This window comes from Ammospiza caudacuta, unplaced genomic scaffold (assembly GCF_027887145.1).
Source record: "Ammospiza caudacuta isolate bAmmCau1 unplaced genomic scaffold, bAmmCau1.pri scaffold_61, whole genome shotgun sequence".
Lineage (NCBI taxonomy): Eukaryota > Metazoa > Chordata > Aves > Passeriformes > Passerellidae > Ammospiza > Ammospiza caudacuta.
Window position 1 is genome coordinate 918,296 of NW_026683129.1, and position 17,255 is coordinate 935,550.

The 17,255-nt window shown below is 49.4% G+C and overlaps 1 protein-coding gene across 1 annotated transcript; it reads right to left on the reverse strand.

Moving 5' to 3' along the window:
- Nucleotides 1-3,701: 3,701 nt before the first annotated feature.
- On the reverse strand, nt 3,702-5,662 carry LOC131571906 (uncharacterized). The gene is made up of 4 exons (XM_058824657.1): nt 5,614-5,662; nt 4,990-5,091; nt 4,191-4,451; nt 3,702-3,901 (listed from the first exon to the last, which is right to left on the reverse strand). The coding sequence occupies exons 1-4, from the start codon at nt 5,660-5,662 to the stop codon at nt 3,702-3,704; spliced, it is 612 nt and encodes a 203-aa protein (XP_058680640.1).
- Nucleotides 5,663-17,255: the final 11,593 nt, after the last annotated feature.

The window sequence follows — 17,255 nt, forward strand, 5'->3', positions numbered from 1 at the left end:
GCACATCCAGGAGTATCAGCAGCGCTGGCTCTGCAGTCCTGGGCGAGCACATGATGCTCTTCCACATGGTCAAAGCAGCTCTGTGGGGTTAGAGCTCTGTCTCATACACAGCACCGTGGCCTGGGCAGCAGTGGGGACCTGAGCTGGCTGCCAGCTCTGCCTGTGCTCACTGCCACTCGCCAGCAGCAGCCAGGCAGCCCAGGCCACTGGGGACAGGCTCCTGAGGGGCAGCAAGGCAGCATGGCAGCAGGCTCGGGGGCTGACGTGCCGGGGCTGGCCAAGGGAGCAGCCAGAAGGCCCTGGAACTCTCTGCTGGTCACACACCTGGGCCAGGCTGTACAGGCTGATGGGCTGGCGAGCCCTGAGCCCTCTGGGCATTTTGGCCCCATACCTGTCACAGGATGGGGCCACACGCAGCAGCGTCATGACTACGTCAGCAGGCTGTGCTTCAGTGAGATCCAGCAGCGTCCTGTTCAGCTTGTGCTCAGCAAACTGATTGGCCAGGAGCCACTGGTGGATGTACCTGAGCAGGGCAGGAACCTGGAGAAGGCACGGGGAGACTTGGAAAGCTGCCAGAGGGAGGAATGTCACCAGCTTCCCCACAGAAGTTCCTCCCTTCCCACCACACTGCCATGGCCTCAAAGAGTTACAGTGACCAGCAGGCGTGGCTTGGGAGACCAAGCAATTCCCTGGGAGGATGAAACCCTGGCCACAGGCTGCTTACTTGCTTTGGAGTGGAGAAGCCCTCCTCTACGAGCATATCCAGCAGGGCAGCACTGGTCTTGGTTTTGAAGATGTGCGAATATGCCCTGAGCCCTGTACCCATGGCGCTGGTCTCTTCTGCCCGAATTTTCTTGATGAATTTGCAAACCAGCTGTGGGAGAAGAGCAAGAAGCCAGGGATGTTGCAGGGAATGCTCCAAGCACGGTGCCAGCAGGCCCATCCCAGATGGGGGTGGCTGCAGGTACCTGGGCTGTGCTGCGGAAGAGGCCACGGGCGGGGTCCTGCTCCTGTGTGCGCTGCAGGGCTGCACCTGGCAAAGAGCGAGCACAGCCAGAGCTGAGGGGCTGCGGGAGAGGCCGGAGAACACGGCCCAGGCCTGCGCTGCCCAGGCAGGGAGAGCCCCGGGATGCCCCAGGGGATGGAGCACGGCCCCTGCGGGGTGTCTGCCCGGCCCCTCTTCCGTCCTGTCCGTGGGTATGGAATGGGAGAAAATGGGATGGGATAAAATGGGATGAGATGAAATGGCGCCAAGTTGGCTGCAGGCACCAACCCTGTGGCCCAGCTCTGCCACTCACCCTCCTGCGGCAGCTCAGACGGCACCACCGCTTTGGTTTCATGTGCTGGGGCAGCTCCAGGGCTTTCTTCCTCCTCTTCCCCCCAGGCCACCTTGGGCGCTTTCAGGGGTCTCTGCTCCATGAAAATGACTGGATTTGTCAGGGCACCTGCAGAAGAGAAGCCTTTGGAAGGCCACAGGTCACCAAGTCCTGTGGTCTGGCCTCGAGCTCAGCTGCAGGAATAACGCCTTGGAAAGGCTCCTGGTCAGACAGGACCGAGTGTGCTGTGCGGGGGCTCCTCACGGCACTGCTCTGTCCCGTTCTGCCCCGTTGTGTGTTCCCAGCAGCTGGGCAAGCTTCTATTTCCCACGTGTCACAAAGGGCCCTTGGTCACCGGGTTCCGTTCCATGGCACCGAGACCGTGCTGCAGCGTGCCACCCAGGGCCCTTGCACACACTGCCTTCTGCCCTGGGGCCGCCCCCAGCCCAGCCAAAGTGGCCCAGCTTGGACGGAATGCCTGGCCCCAGGTGTCTAAGACAGCCCGCACAGGATCTTTGGGAAGGGCTCAGACCACCAGCAAACGCTGCCCGGCTCTGCGGGCACAGTCCTATCCCCATATCTTTCCCTGAGAGCATTTGAATTACTAAATGAGAATCATTTGAAGGGAGGAGATTTACATTTTCCATTTCAGAGAAGGCTTCTGCCTTCCTTAGCAGGCACCTCTCTCTTCAAACCGAGACAATTGTTTATCATCTTGCAGATGCGCAGTTGCTGGGGAGCCCTGTTTTACACCAGGGACCCGGAGAACCATTCCCAGCAATTGGGAAAATCCTAGGTGGTCCATCCACCCACAGATGAGGTCTCCAAATGTGCCCGAAATTGGGTCCAGCTCTTAGAGGCCTAAAAGAGCAAGTCCAAGTGACTGGATGATATTTTTAGCCCAGAAAGCCCTGCAGCTGATGGCACACTTCACAGTCAGCAGGGGACACAGCTAGGCCAAAGCCCAGACCTCTGCCGGGAGCCTTTCTCCTCAAATACCCTTCAAACAAACCTCCATGCAAGTCACTTGGAAAGTTTCTTCAAATGATCCATTTCTGGCACATGACTACACAGGGTTAAGTGAAAGATTCTAAAGCAGCTGCTGTGGAGTCAAAGAGCCAGCACTAAGAGTCCTTGTCATCTCTTTGTAGCTAAATGCCACTTTGGGGGATTTGAGGGAGTTTGGAACGAGCTAGAGAGCAGACCTCCGAGTTTTTTAGATGATGCCATTGCTTTTTCTTCTCTTCTACATAGACAGGAAGGGTGAGTTTGGCTCACATCTGCACTGCATGGCTCACAAGGCCCGCAAGACTTGTAGTTACAAGAGCTTTGAAGGATTTCTTGGCCAAGAAGCCACTGCCAACAATAATATTTATGTTTTGCCACCAATCCTTCAATAATTCGTCTTAGGGACTCATGCTACAGCGTAAGCTTCCTTAGCCAATTATGACACACAAACTCAAAGCACTGCATCCTAAGCTTCTTGTTTACCATTGTAACTACTTTGATTTTTTCTAGATCTTCAGCACTGAAACTCTAAACTTTCCTCCACTTCAACGTTCCTCCCCGTGTCTCTGCCATAATAAACTAGAAATCCACATTCTCGCTTCTAGCACCTAGCTTTGGAAGCCCTTTCCAAGGTCTCCCATCAAATCCTGTGTTTAATTCTAAGCTTTGCTGACAAGACCAAAGGTCTGAGATTTCCCTGCATTTGGATTTCCAACAACACTGATGCTGTTAGTTCCAGAGTGCCCAGGGTCCCTCTTGCAAGTCAACTCTGGTAGGAACAAGGCGACTGGCAGGGGGCTGCTTGTGGCCTCTGACAGCCCATTGCTGAGGGCTTGCCAGCGCCCCAGCCCCTCATGGGCTGCCCCAGCCCCGCCAAGCTGCCCGGCAGCAGCGCCGCAGCCCCACAGCAGCTCCAGAGCAGCCCCATCCAGAGGCACCTGGGAGCCCTCAGCAAGGCAGCCAGCAGCACACGGGCAGGAGGACACGGATGCGCTTTCTGCCTGGCACAGGGCTTGTGGCCATCTCCGGGCACTGCTCTCACAGGGATCCCCGCAGCCCCAGCTCCTGCCCAGCCGCTCTGTCACCAGCACAAAGGCTTCAGCAGAACCACCAAAGGCCAAGGGGCTTCTGGCCATTTTCCCTGCAACACTGCACGCCTGGGCAGCTTGCTGAGCCATGGCACCCTTCTCCCCCTCTTCCCCAATGCCCTGCAGACCCTGGGCAGCAAAAGAAAGCTCCTGGGAGTCTGTGTATTATAACATACTCTATATTTATACACTAAAGAAAAAACAAATAGAAGAAAAGAAACAGAACAATCTTTCAGAAATGGAAAATTCCCGCTGGCTCAGGTGGCCTCAGCAGACAGAGCCTCTGGGATCAGCACTCAGCAGAGCTCCAGCAGCGCAGCCAGCCGAGCCCCGACAGACGAGGCCGTGTCCTCCATGCCCTGCGGAGCTGATCTTGCAGCCTCTGGAAGATGGAATATGGCTCACTCTGCAGTGCCTGGAGGACATACAATGTTTCAAGTGCCAGATCTGACACGGCGCTGCTGATGTCCTCTGTCAGGTGTTCAAGGGCTGAAAGAGAAAGGAACAGAGGCAAGGTCAGATCCCAGATCTGCAGGGAGCCGAGGAGAGCCCCCTGCCAGGGCCATCCCAGCCGGTTCTAGCCATGGCCAAGAGGGAGCAGGGACCAACGGTAACAGCCTGAAGCTGCTGGCCATAAATTCCCCAGGTGGCCCTGAAATTTCTGTGTGCTCTCCCCACGCCGCCCCTCGTCCGCACAGGGAGCAGAGCCCTCTGCAGCCGGGCCAGGGCTTGCAGCTCCCCCGGCAGCCCCCGCTGCCAGCCCGCTGCCCTCACTCACCGTTGCAGATGAGCCAGAGCTCTTCCTTCTTCCCCCTCAGGTGCCGCGCGTCCATGCCTGTGAACACAGAGCCTGTCACGGCGCCAGCGGCACAGCTGCCTGCCAGCGGCGCTGCCGGCACTGTGGCCACACGGGCTGCTGGCCTGGCAGGGCTCAGCCCGGCCCTTGCCGCACGCTGCCGCCCCAGGGCACGGCTGCCAGAGGGCGGCAGCAGCGATGCCCGGGCCAGGCGGGGCTCCACGGCGCCGGGTCCGGCTGGCGCTGCCAAGGCAGCAGGCGGGGCTGGGGCCGAGCTGCGACAGCTGGGCCGGGGAGGGAGCCCGGGCTCGTGGCTCACCCGCGAAACTGATGGCCGCCGCTCGCAGGGGCTCCTGTGGGCTCTGCAGGTAGGGCAGGACCCGGCGCAGGTGCTCGGCCGCTCGGCTCCTGTCCTCTGCCAGCTGCAGAGAGCGGCAGGAGGGAAGGGTTGTCGCGGGCTCAGCCCCGGGGCCAGGCGCTGCCTGCACCCAGCCCTGGCCTCCCCTGCCCGCACAGCCCTGAGGCGAGGCCAGCAGCCGCTGGCCAAGGGCTCCCGGGGGCAGGGGCAGAGGGCCGGCTGCTGCTGGGGAGCCGCGGTGCCGCCCCGCAGCCCCGCCGGGCCGGGGATTAATGGGCACCCGGCTCGGGCCCACGGGAGCCGGGAGAAGGGCCCGCGCACTCTCTGGCTGCAGCAGCGGGCATGGCCACAGCTGCCCAGCCCCCAGAGTGAGCACCGCGCTCAGGGGCCTTCTCCAGGCTGAGGATTCTTGGCTGCTCTTACCAGGCTTTCGCCGAACCTCCATGTCTGTTCCACCTCTGGCATTTGTTCGAGATTCCTTCTCTTCAGGAATCTGGCTGCACAATGTAGTACTACACAGGAGGCCTGGAGGGCAGAGCAGAGAGGCACAGATGGCCCCACAGTCCATGGCACAGGAGCATCCCATTGCTACAGCCTGGAGCAGGCTGCAGCCCGCAAGGTGCCAGGGCAGGAGGCAGCCCAGCCCCTTCCCAGGGGTACAGCAGCTGGCCACAAGTCCTCACCTGAGCAACAATCTGATTTTCATCATGGCAGTGGAAGTAGAGTGGGACCAGGCTCTGGCGCACAAGGGATTTCAGGGCCTTTCTTCCATCTTTGGTTAATGAATCCATCATCTCTTGAAAGATGGAGCTCATGACACATGGAGCTCAGCTGCACCTGGCTATCATCCTATATGAAAGGAAGGGCAAAAGAGCTCAGCATCAGCTGCTTCAGGCCCCCCAGGGCACAGGCCTGCATCTCCACAGGGCACCAAGTGTCCGGGCAGCAGCCAGTGGCCGTGGCTGTGGGCACAGAGCCCTACATGGTCAAAGAGTGGCAGGAGCGCCTCAGCCAGCTGCAGGGCCACGGGGGTGGGTATTGGGGCACCATTATCCAGCAGCAAATATCTCAGTAGAAGAATGGTCCTCCTGATCATGTCGCTATCATTTTCCTGCAGGAGTTCCGCAAGACTTTCAGTCAGGGTCTGCATTTTTTCAGCCTGTGTGAAACACAAGTTTGTGAAAGGCCACCCTGCTGCCACAGGGCCCAGAGGCCACAGGCCTGTCCCGAAGCACTGGGGCAGCTGAAGCGGGAGGCAGGAGAGCTGGGAGCAGCTGCCCCAGTGGCTGAAGCCCAGGCAAGGCCAAGCGACTGCATTGCCCAGCCCCACGCTGCCTGCACGGCTTCAGCCACTGCCCCCTTCTCACCATCAAGGGATTCTTGCCCAGCACTACGAGGCCTCTGAGTACCAAGTAATGCCTGGCCATGTCCTCGCTCCGCAGGTTCTGTGCCAGGATCTCCAGAACACTGTCACTGCATTCGCTCAAGTCCAGGCACTCGAGGACCTGAAAGGCACAGGGCAGTGACAGGGGAGCCGGCCGGCAGGAGCCCAGCAGCGCACAGGGCCGGGCCCAGGCAGCAGCACAGGGCACGGGCACTGTCCTGGCAGCTGTGGCTGCGAGAGGCCAGAGAGCTGGGAGGCAGCTCAGCCAGGCAGTGCTGGCCTTGAGGCTCCAAAAAGAATGCCAGGCCAGGGAAATCCCAGTATGGCATCTCTTCTCTGAGCATGGCGATCAGGTACAATGCAATCCTGGTAAAAATGTGTATTGCTGAATGGTAAATGATTCTGACAAGAGGAAAAAGGAAACAAGACCCTGAGCCAGTGAGGCAAATCTCTCCCAGGACTGACTCACAGAGTTCTCATCTTTCCCCACCACCTTTCCTGCAAGGAGAACTGGGCCATTTGGGAGTTGGTTGCTCATGGGCACCCTCCTCTCCCAGCCTTTTCCAGTGTGCTTGGTCGTCCCTCAGTGACAAGGCCCTCTGGCCCATGACCACGGGGACTTTGTGGGGCACCTGGTCAGAGAGCACAAATGTCAGAGGCAGTGGGGAGAAGGGGGTCTCACCTGGCCAGCAGAGCCACGGCAAAGTGGTGAGTGTCAAGAGAGAGCAGCGTGTCCCAGGCACACCTGCGCTCTATTGCCACCACCACATCCTCGCAGCGCAGAAGGCAGAGCAGGGACTTCAGGGTGCACACTGCAAACCTGTGTGCAGAGCAAAGCCCAGGTCACACTGGCAGCACTGGCTCCTTGGCAGGCCACGTGGCAGGGACAGGAGGAGTGGCATGGAGCACCTGTTGGGGCTGGTGGCAAGGCCACGCTCTTCCTGACATGCCTTCCAGAAGGTGTCGACCGCCTCTGGCATATCCAGAGTGCTGAAGAACACTTGGAATAGCAGATGCACAAACAGGCAGGGGAAATACACCTTTAATATCCGTGGTAGACAGGGCACCTGGAGGATCTTCCACATCACCACAGTTGCCTGCAAAGGACAAAGCCCCCCGAGACAGCGCTCAGCGCCGAGGTGTGCGTGTGGCAGGGCCCGAGCGTGGCAGGGAGAGGCCCGGAGAGACCTTGGCAGGGGGAGCACGGGGCCTGGTGGGACTGAAGCTGCCCCTGGGCCAGGTTTCAGGCCAGCGCCTGAGGCAGGGAGATGCAGTGGGGGAAGGAGGATGGAGAGCTGCTGGAGGGGCAGCCTTGGGGCCAGCAAAGGCCAGTTGCAGAAACTCACAGCCAGGGCAAAGACACTTGTTTTGTCCCCATCGGAGGTGCACATGCTGTGCTCTGGCCAGCTGCCCAGCACATCCAGGAGGATCAGCTGCGCCAGCTCCGCAGTCCTGGCTGAGCCCATGATGCTCTTCCACATGGCCATGGCAGGTCTGTGGGGTCAGAGCTCTGTCTCAGGGCATCTCAGACACAGCACTGTGGGGAGCTGAGCTGGCTGCCATTTCTGCCTCTGCCCACTGGCCCTGGCCAGCAGCAGCCCGACAGCCCAGCCCTGTGGGGACAGAGGAACCCACACGTACTACAGACAATGTCTTTGAAGAAATGATCAGAGGAAGTGAGGGAGATTTCCAACTGTTCCCCTGCCAGTCGGTTTCAGAAATTACTGAATTCATCATAATTGATTGGATTACATTATTCCAGCCTTAAAACTTTGTTTTTTTAATTTTCCCAGATTTTACTGTGTTGTTCTGGTAACGGCCATTATGACTCTTTATATATAAAGCAATTTCAGGAAAATGCTGCCATTTGCCACGGTAAACTTGAAATAATGTTTCTCTGAAAGAGAATTTTGTGTTTTCATTTGTTTAGAGGCAGGGTTTGTTTCAATTTTCAGGGGTGGGGAGAAGATAGATGGAAGCTCACTTCTGGTATATTTTATGCATAGACTCATTTTTTTTTAACTTGTTAAGTGGGTTTTGAAACCAAATGACTTTCAGAGGTCCCTTATTCCCAACTGAGTTACGTTATGGTCCTGTCCTTAACTGCATTTGATGTTACTACAGCCTTGTAACAGTAGATAATATCTGAAGATCTGCCTGCCTTAAACTGCAGGAGTTCTTATGGATCTCGTATTATCAAGCTTTGTGTTGGTTTGTTCAGCTGTGTTATATGAGATCCTCTACAAAAATGTGTTTGGCGTGGATGAGGAAGAATTAAGGTCTGCAGTTGACGTGCTCCGAAGTGGATCCAAGAAGAACAGAAAGAGTGCTCCTGCAGGAAGTGGGAATGTAAACTTTGGCTGTCTCCATGAAGAAGTGCCCCGAAATCCATCAGAAAAGAGGTAGTGTGTTGGGAAGGGGATCTGGTAAGAGGAAAGCAAAAACTAAACCCAAAAAACTCTTTAAAAACCTTGCAAAGGACAACCTGTCCAAGTTTCTATGAATTTTATGGAATATTAACTCTTCTTTTCCTATGTTATGACACAAACACAAAGCTCAAGTATGCAATGGAAGAGTGTGCTTTTCTTGGAGCTGGGAAGTGCCACATAATTGACTGTCCTCTGCTGCAGGCTGTGCTATAGTTGTGTGTTACTCTGTAAAATGGCAGCTTATTTGTAAGTGAAATTGCTCCTTATTCATTAGAGATTTTTTAATTATTTTTTAATGAGAGACTTATTCTTCTAAGCCTCCATAGTTCTGAAAGGCTTGAGAGCTGCCTCTGAATGCTTGCAGACAGCATTGGTTTGATGGCGCATGGCACCGAGTGTCCTTTTGTCCTTGACAGTGCCAGAATTCAGTCAGTGGGATCACCTCCATCCTTTCCTAATGCAAGCAGTAGCCCTCATTAGGGGTGGGTATTGGAACGAGCAAAGGTCAAGTTCTCAAAGCTTGGAAAAGGCTGATCCTGCAGTGCATTGCACCTTGCTGGTGTTTAAGGCAAAATGTGCCACTTGATGGCACCGTGGTGCTTTTTCAGGTTGTCTGAACAGTTGGTGATATTAAGCCTGTCTGGAAATCATGTGTTGTGGCTTTTGTTATCTTATTTTCAATTTTTTAGACTGGAGGACTGGAAAGGCAATGATGCCGACAATCCACAGGAAACCAAGCTCGAACAAAGCACTGAAGAACAAAAGGTTTGGCAGTTTGGGAAAAATCCTTATGGCTTGCTTTTGGGGTTTTTTTTCCCTATTGAATGATGTTACCCTTGTTAGGGCTGAATCTTCTTTACCAGTTTCTAAAAATGTATTTTTGGTTAGTAGGTGGTTTATTTCTTCCATCTGAAGCAAAGTGAAAATTTTCCAGGATAGAAATCCATTTTAATTTTGGTGAAATGTACATTTTTGAGTTGAGTCTGTGGTTAGAAACCATAGTTATTTAGCCAGACTGCAAGGCCAAAGCTCAGTGAGGTTACTTCAGCAAAGGACAGAGATAAAGGGGGGAGACAGAAGATGATAGGGAGAGACAGGGACTGCTGTAAGGGCAAGTCAACCTGACCTCGGAATTTTTTCTGATAAAAAGGAACTAGTGGTTAATGTCACACGAAACCCAAAAAAATGAATATGTATGAACCTGTTGTGAAACTGTATGCGTATGTATTTGAGAGAGAGATAAAAAGAGACTTGAAGTTCTCAGAAGCACGCATGCCTTTTTTGAGGAGAGCAATCTCCGCATGCGTCCAGCGCTGTGATAAACATACCAGCTTTACAACTTTTACAAAATTGTGGAGTTCTCTTCTTTTCTCCACAAAACACATCTACTTGTCTTTTGGTTTTGCCCTTGAGATTCTCTTAAACTGGAAATGGCTCTTTTACTTTCTGAAATTCTCTAGTGTTTCTCTAGCTGATTTTTATTTCCCCCAAAAGATGGAGCTTAGCAGATGTTTCTTGATTTGTTTGTTTTTCCCAGAATGTGGTTTAAATTAGTTCGCTTTTGTCTTGACCATAATATAAATTGCTTCAGAATACTTCTGAAAATTGTACAGGGTTTTCAGATACAATAACTGAAACGCTCACTTACTTTTGAAGGTGCGGCATCATTGGTCTGGTTGGCTTCTTTAATTCATTTTTAGTACAGAACAATGCCAAGTGTTACTCTTGAGCCTGTTCTGCTTTCCAGAGTCAGTTTTCTCAGCACCTGAGTGCCTGGATCTGTGTTCATACTCTTGAGTTTTAGTTTTTAGGGAAATACAGTGGAAGTGAAAATTTTGGAAAACAGCATCTGTACTTTTTTAAATGGTGCACAGATGCTGGCAGAATAGAGACTTTGCTGAACACATGAAATGTACTTGTTAATGCTCCATTCCAATTCCGTTTTTAGCCTCCAGAAAATCCTCCAAAGATGCCTGTTCCTTATAAAGCGCTAAAGGCACTGGACTCTACCTTCCATCGAAATGTGGAGTTTGATGTTTGGCTGGACAGTGTAAAAGGTATCTTTTGGAAAAGGATCCGTCAAAAACTCTTTCTGTAATAGGGTTAGCATTAAATTTACAAATCTTGAGTCCTGTCACCTGATTCTTCACAGCTGAAATGTGAAGGACACAGGTGAACCCAGCAGATAGCTGTAGGTAGGACGTGTTCTTGGTGTTGTCTGCCATTCAAAGCACAAAATATCCAGCTTTTGATACTGTATAATGGTACAAGGTTGCTAAAAATTTGATCTCTGCTCTTCATTGACTGTACACATGAAATAGGAGGATTCACAGCAGAGTGCAGAACTCTGTTGCCATTCTGTTGTATTGGAAAGCATTCAAATGTGAGAGTTTTTTGTTACAGCATGTGTGCAAAGACTTCTTTTTAGAGCACGATTTTGGCCTCAGAATTGTATAATAATGAAGATCTCAAATTTAGCATTGAGATCTTTCCAATGAGTTTTTCTCCTGCCTCCCAGCCCTCCTGGGCTTGAACATTCTGCAGAGATTTTGTGGTTCTCATGGCTTGGGAAAGGTTGGCTGCTTTTTGGCATTCGCTGTGGCTGATCTGTAAAGCAAGAAGTTACCAAGAAAGAGAAGTTTTAAAGTGATGCTTGATGTCTGACCCAAAGTGCTTTGCATGCTGAAGAACTGCAGCGTTTCACCACAGCGCAATCAGTAATGAGGATCATTAAAGTTCTTGGAACAGAGCATGGTAACCAATTCTCTGTGTAGAATACTGACATGCAGAAAAGCCAGGCAAGGAACAGAGGTAAAAAAAACTGAAATCTAACAGCAAGGAGACTTCAGGCAATGTTAGCTTTTCCTGGATGACATTTCATGTTTGCCAAGTGCCACTGGACTCTGGCAAGATAAGAGATGTCCAACATTTTTAATTCCAGGATTTATATTAAATGCAGGATTAGCTGTATGTCACCACAGAAGCTGCAGTGTTGTAGCAGTGCTGCTTGCTGCATTATGTGGCTGTTGCTGGTCTCATGTGACTTAGCCTGGTTATGGTCTATTGTAAGAACACCTAGAGTTACTCCACTGTTACTATGGGGAATATTCAGGTATGCACAGGAAGTATTAAACTCAATTGACCTATAAATTGTAGTTGGCTGCTGTTGTGAAGTATTGTAGAATATGTGAAGAAAGAACAGTAGCTTAAAGGCTTTTTTCCCCCATTTATTTATGTATTCATTTCTTTTTAGAGCTTCAAAAACCTGACTACAAGGTGTTTGCTGGGAGACATTACTATTTAGGAGGTAAGTGTCAGGTCAGTACTCAAAGGAGACTCGGTTATGATCAACTGTTAAAACTACTACTTTAAATGGACTATGATAAACAATGAAGTCATTTGACTTCATAGAATTCTCTAATACTTTTCTAATTCTCTTCCCTGTAGGTATTCTTTTAAATGTAATTTCTTTGTGAAATCTACCTTTAAACTTGGTAGTCTGATAGAAAAGTAGTTTAGGGATTCAATGTAAACCAGTCATCCACATTCTCTGAGTGTGGAAGTTCCAGGCAGAGCTCAAAATGCACAGCGGGTGCTTTTAATGGAGTTGTCTTTAGACTTTTCACTTGGGTGAAGCAACAAGTCTGGATAGATTTATTTTTCTCAGAAGTGAAGTAGCAAAATATTTTTGTAAAATAAAAAGGGAAGAGCTAAAAAGGGAGGAGTAGAATGATCTGGACAGGAGATGCTGGAAGGAAGGCCTGTTTTCTTTGTATTCTGATGTCATGGGTAGTGAGGGCACATTTTTTTTATCAATATTTAAGGTAGTGCTGGTTATTCACTCAGTGATTTATTTCTTGCTGTGCAAAGCTTTCCTTTTTCTACTTTATCTTCTGTTCTCCTCAAGTTCTTAAGCAACAGTCTTCCTTGGCACTTATCTGCTGGGCTCAGGGGATAAAAATGAGTTAGGGAGCTGGTGTTTTGCCTCTCAGTTGCTCACAAGACTGATTTTATTTCTTTTTATCCTCCCTGAAGTTAGTGCAGTGCTCTTTATTTTGGTTGCTGTTTTGGAGAAGTATTTGAGACTCCTGGGCCAGCTCACTAACACGGGACTGGCTGGGAGCAGCCTGTGCTATGAGTGGTTTGTGGACAATATTCTGATGCAGTTTAAGTTTTTTAGAGCTTTCCTTACTCTCTCTCCAGGTGCATCTGGAACCAGGAGAGATGTATTACGATGCTCACATCCAGGAAGTTGAACAGGATAGTGACACATTTGCTGTATTTGTTGAGGAGCTGGCAGAAAAGTAAGCAGTCTGGTGATGACTTCAAGTTTAAACTCTTTCTGATTGAGGACTTTTTTTTTTTTTTCTAATGTCCAAACTCATTATTGTAATGCTTTGTATGAAATCTTGTTGCTCTTCCTTCACTGGAATGTAAAACTGTTCTTTACAGTTTGGGCTTAATTCACAGAGAGCAAATTGCCCTCTGCAGTTGGCTTTCTCTGGAGTTTTTATGCTGTACCCAAGCAACGAAATAATTGGCACTTCGGGTGAATCTAATCACTTTCTCCCCCTTGCTGTTCAATCATTCGCCCTCCTCCAAAGCTGGGATTGACAACATCCTGCAAAAATTCTGTGCGCCTGCTTTTAGGTGAACCTCTGGAGTCAGGGAAGAGAGACTTGACCCAAGAAATAATAGTGTTTAAACTAAAGCCTAGCTTGTCTTTTCTTATTAAACAAGTGCAGTAATGTGTGCTTGGTGCCAGAGAAGCAGATTATTTATTTTCACAAGCTATTTCCTCTGTCTTGGTGTTGCTTCAGCCTATGTTATTGTGCAGAGTGTATCCCTGGGGCACTGCTAACATGTGTGTCCTTCCTGCAGGCACAGAGTTCCTTTGGCAAAATTAAAGCCGTGGCAAAAGTAACTCCTGTCCATGCTTGGAATATGGCTCACAACAGAAGAGGAGCTTATCAGAAAGTAACAGGCGGACGCTTCTCAGGAATAGGTTTGTACAAGGCTTCCTTGTACACTTCTCAGGAATAGGTTTGTACAAGAAGCATTTCTTCCCTGGGGAAGTAGAGGAGTTGCTCATGGGAGTTGTAACTGTGGCAGTCTTTGGATATTGGAAGGGACTCAATTCACCCTGTGATGTAAAACTTGGCCATTGTGGGGATTTGATGGAAAGCTATCTTTCAGACAGGGATGAATTTGACTTTGCAAAAGAGCAAATCTATTGAAATTCAGAGCAAATTTGGTATTGCTCAAAATTGCCCAGAACAAATTTGCCACTTGAGAACATCTAAAAGACATGTCAGTGAACCAGAGAGCTTGTCTAACCTGGCATGAGCATGCATGGATGGACCACGGATCCACTGGGTTTATGGGTTCAATTTAATTTGGAGGAGGAATTGTGAGGGATTTTACTTTTATAAATAAACACACCCTGCATAGAGAGGTTTTAACTCTGAGTAGTGGTTGGATCAGCAGAAGCTAGGAAGGTAATCCCATGTCAGATGCTTGTATCATGTGGAATTCCTGCTCGATTCTTTTAAAGAAGGCTCTGTAGTGTCCATATTTACAACACACTTTTTCTGGAACAAGCCACTTGCTTTCTTCTCTATGGGTTCAAATGTTAATTCCTCACTTTATCATTTGAGGCCATAGCTCAGGTTTAAGGTGTAAATCTCTTTTCTGTCTCAATGGAAACTGCAGAAATGGATATGAAAACACGGAAGAGGATGCCCAAGAAGGTCCCTGGGAAGGAGGTGCTCATGGCTGTGGCTTACAGCAGGGGCCAGCCAGTGCTGTCCCCCGGCCGCAGCACAGCGCTCCCCCAGGGCACTTCCCTCCCATCCCCTGCTCCCAGGGAGCTGCAGCCATGGCACCCTGCACACCCTGTCACCAGCAGAACCCTCCCAGACGGCACCGCGACCGCGGCATGCCCAGGTAGAGACCTTTGAGAACCTGAGCTGGTCACTTGTTTCCTGTTCACTCTTGCTGCAGACTGGCTAGGAGAGAGTTTGTGCTGTTCAGGTAAAACTACAGCTGAGAGGCACTTCTGGTGGTTGCACCTGTTCCCCTTTAAACTCAGGGGATCTCCCTGTTCTGCAGACAAGGTGTGTATACTTGTTTTGTAGACGTTGTATATACATGTTCTGTAGACATGGTGTATATACACGTTTTGTAGACATGGTGTATATACATGTTTTGCAGACACGGTGTATATACGTGTTTTGCAGACATGGTGTATATACATGTTTTGTAGACATGGTGTATATACGTATTTTGTAGACGTGTATACACGTGTTTTGTAGACATGGTGTATGTACACGTTTTGTAGACGTGATCGATGTACATGTTTTGTTGACATGGTGTACGTACGTTTTTTGTGAACATGGTGTATATACGTGTTTTGTAGACATGGTGTATGTATACTTTTTGTAGACATGGGTGTATACACGTTTTGTAGACGTGGTGTATATACACATTTTTTGACACGGTGTATGTACCCGTTTTGTAGACACGGTGTATATACATGTTTTGTAGACATGGTGTATATACATGTTTTGTAGACATGGGTGCATACATGTTTTGTAGACATGGTGTACATACATATCACCTGGAGAGAAAACAAGGGAAGCTCTGGAAAAACTTAAACTGCATCAGAATATTGTCCACAAACCACTCATAGCACAGGCTGCTCCCAGCCAGTCCTATGTTAGTGAGCTGGCCCAGGAGTCTCAAATACTTCTTCAAAACAGCATCCAAAATAAAGAGCGCTGCACTAACTTCAGGGAGGATAAAAAGAAATAAAATCAGTCTTGTGAGCAACTGAGAGGCAAGACACCAGCTTGGCCCTCAGATAGCATTCTACCTCAGTCCAGGGAAGAGAGGCTGTCAGAGTTATGACAGCTTGTCCTAGTGAGTCACAACAGAAATTGCTCTACCAGGCATTGGCTGGGATGCTGGGGCATGAATTGCCTGTTTGCAGCAGGGTGTGAAAAAGCAGGTTTCTTGGTGGCTCTGCAGAAAGAGCTGAGTTCAAAGTGAGAAGCCAAAGGCAGGTGGAAGTGCAGGTGGTGGTGACTGCTCACCCCTCTCTTGCTCCCCAGCTCGTACAGCCTCTGCCATTGCCCGCTGCCATGCGCAAACAAGGAGTGCCAGTGCGGCTTCGTGCCAGGGGAAACTGTCACTGTCTGTGGAAGCCAAGGAGATGGCACTGCTCTTCCTGCTCCGCCTGTGAGTTACCAACAAAGGGTAAGCTGAAGCCTCTCAAAGAGAGAGGAGGAGGGGGAAACTAAATGTGCTGTGATTCTTTACCCAAATATGTAGCAGGTTTTTTTGGTTTTCTTGGAGTAATGTGTAGCAGTGAATGCACTTTTGACAGTGGAAGACTGAAATTAGTCTAGTTCCTGTAAAACCTTCTTGAAACCTCAGTTTTTCTGGATATGCCCTTCTTTGTATCTTCAGTAGCAACACTTGTTTTCTTTTAGGCATGTTTGCATAAACATAATCATGTTTCTCCTCTCTATTTCAGTTTGAAAACAAAATATGTTCCTCCTGTGCATATCTGTCTAGCTCTAAACATTGTGGGAGAAAGCTTTTCACGTGTTTGCTGCAGTATAATTTATCATTTGGGGAGCAAGATTCAGAAATTGGATAGTGATAGCCTGGGTGTTTTTTCCCTATGAATTTGTAGTTGTGATGTTTTGGATTACTATGTTGCTTCTGACACAGTCTCTTCTGCTACTGAAACAGGAAAAAATTGCAAACCTAGACTTTTCTTTAAGCAGTCTTTTTGTTGAGTTGTAGATAAAGTGGCAAAGTGTATTCTTAAACTTTAAAATGCCTTTTTTTCTTTATTTGTAGTCAAAACCTAGTCCAAAACTGGGAGTGCTAAAAAAAAAAGAATTTATACATAGGTATCTGAATAGGAAAACAGATTAAAAATAAACCAAAACCACCCTGGTATGTTTGAATTTTTTTTGCTGTGCTGATGCAGTGAACTATTGTTAGACTCATATTTAAATGAGGAAGAGAGACTATGCTTAGTCTATCTTATGCTTAATTTTATGCTTAAATTAAACTAAATTTAAAAGGGTGACATGTCACAGACATCTTTTCATTAAAATCCTTTCATTAGGATTTTTCCTGCTGAAGCTGAGAAGTTTCAGCAACAAAGTGTAAACAATGGTTATCTGCTGCTGTGGAATGTAACAGGTGCATCTGTGATTGGCCCATGTTGGACGTGTATCATTAATGGCCAGTCAAGGACCAAGCTCTCTCTGGGACAGAGTCGGAGAGAGCTCCTTTGTTATTCATTCTTTTCTATTCTTAGCTTAGCTAGCTTCTGAGAACTTTCCTTTTATTTCTTTTAGTATAGTTATAATGTAGTATATATATCTGTCGTGGGTTGACAGCCTTTATCCCAATATCGTGTGTTGTGTCTGGCAGCTGTGCCTTTTCTCTCTTCCCCCGCCCCCGGCCATCTTGCTGCGGCGGGGCGGGGAAGAGAGGGGGGAGTGTTTGACCAGGTCCTTTTTATTGGCTTTTGGCTGCTTGGCTTGGCTAGCCGCTTTGCTTGCTTGCTTTCTGCTTTTTGCGCTGTTTTTTTTTTCTTTTCTTTTGTTCCCTCTTTCTTACCCTCCCCTGAAGATACTGGACCGGCTCCGGACCTGACCTGAGACGTCCAGGACACCTGGAACTTGCGAGAGAAGCTTGGCGCCCTCACAACACAGTCTGTTTTCTCTTCTTTTCTTGTGTTGGGGAGTGTTCTTTTGTTACTTGTCAATAAATAGGTTTTGTTTTCCACTTTGCTCCTCCGAGAAATTCCTTCCCGAACCCGGTATTGGGGGAGGGGTGGTTGGAGGTTTGTT

Excerpts from the sequence above, each read along its gene's own strand:
- LOC131571906 (XM_058824657.1), bottom strand. The coding sequence starts at position 5,662 with ATGATCAGGAGGACCATTCTTCTACTGAGATATTTGCTGCTGGATAAT. Across the intron at positions 5,092-5,613 it reads ATATTTGCTGCTGGATAATG|GCCTCCTGTGTAGTACTACA; the intron begins GTGCCCCAATAC and ends TCTGCCCTCCAG. Across the intron at positions 3,902-4,190 it reads GCTCTGGCTCATCTGCAACG|CCCTTGAACACCTGACAGAG; the intron begins GTGAGTGAGGGC and ends TTTCTCTTTCAG.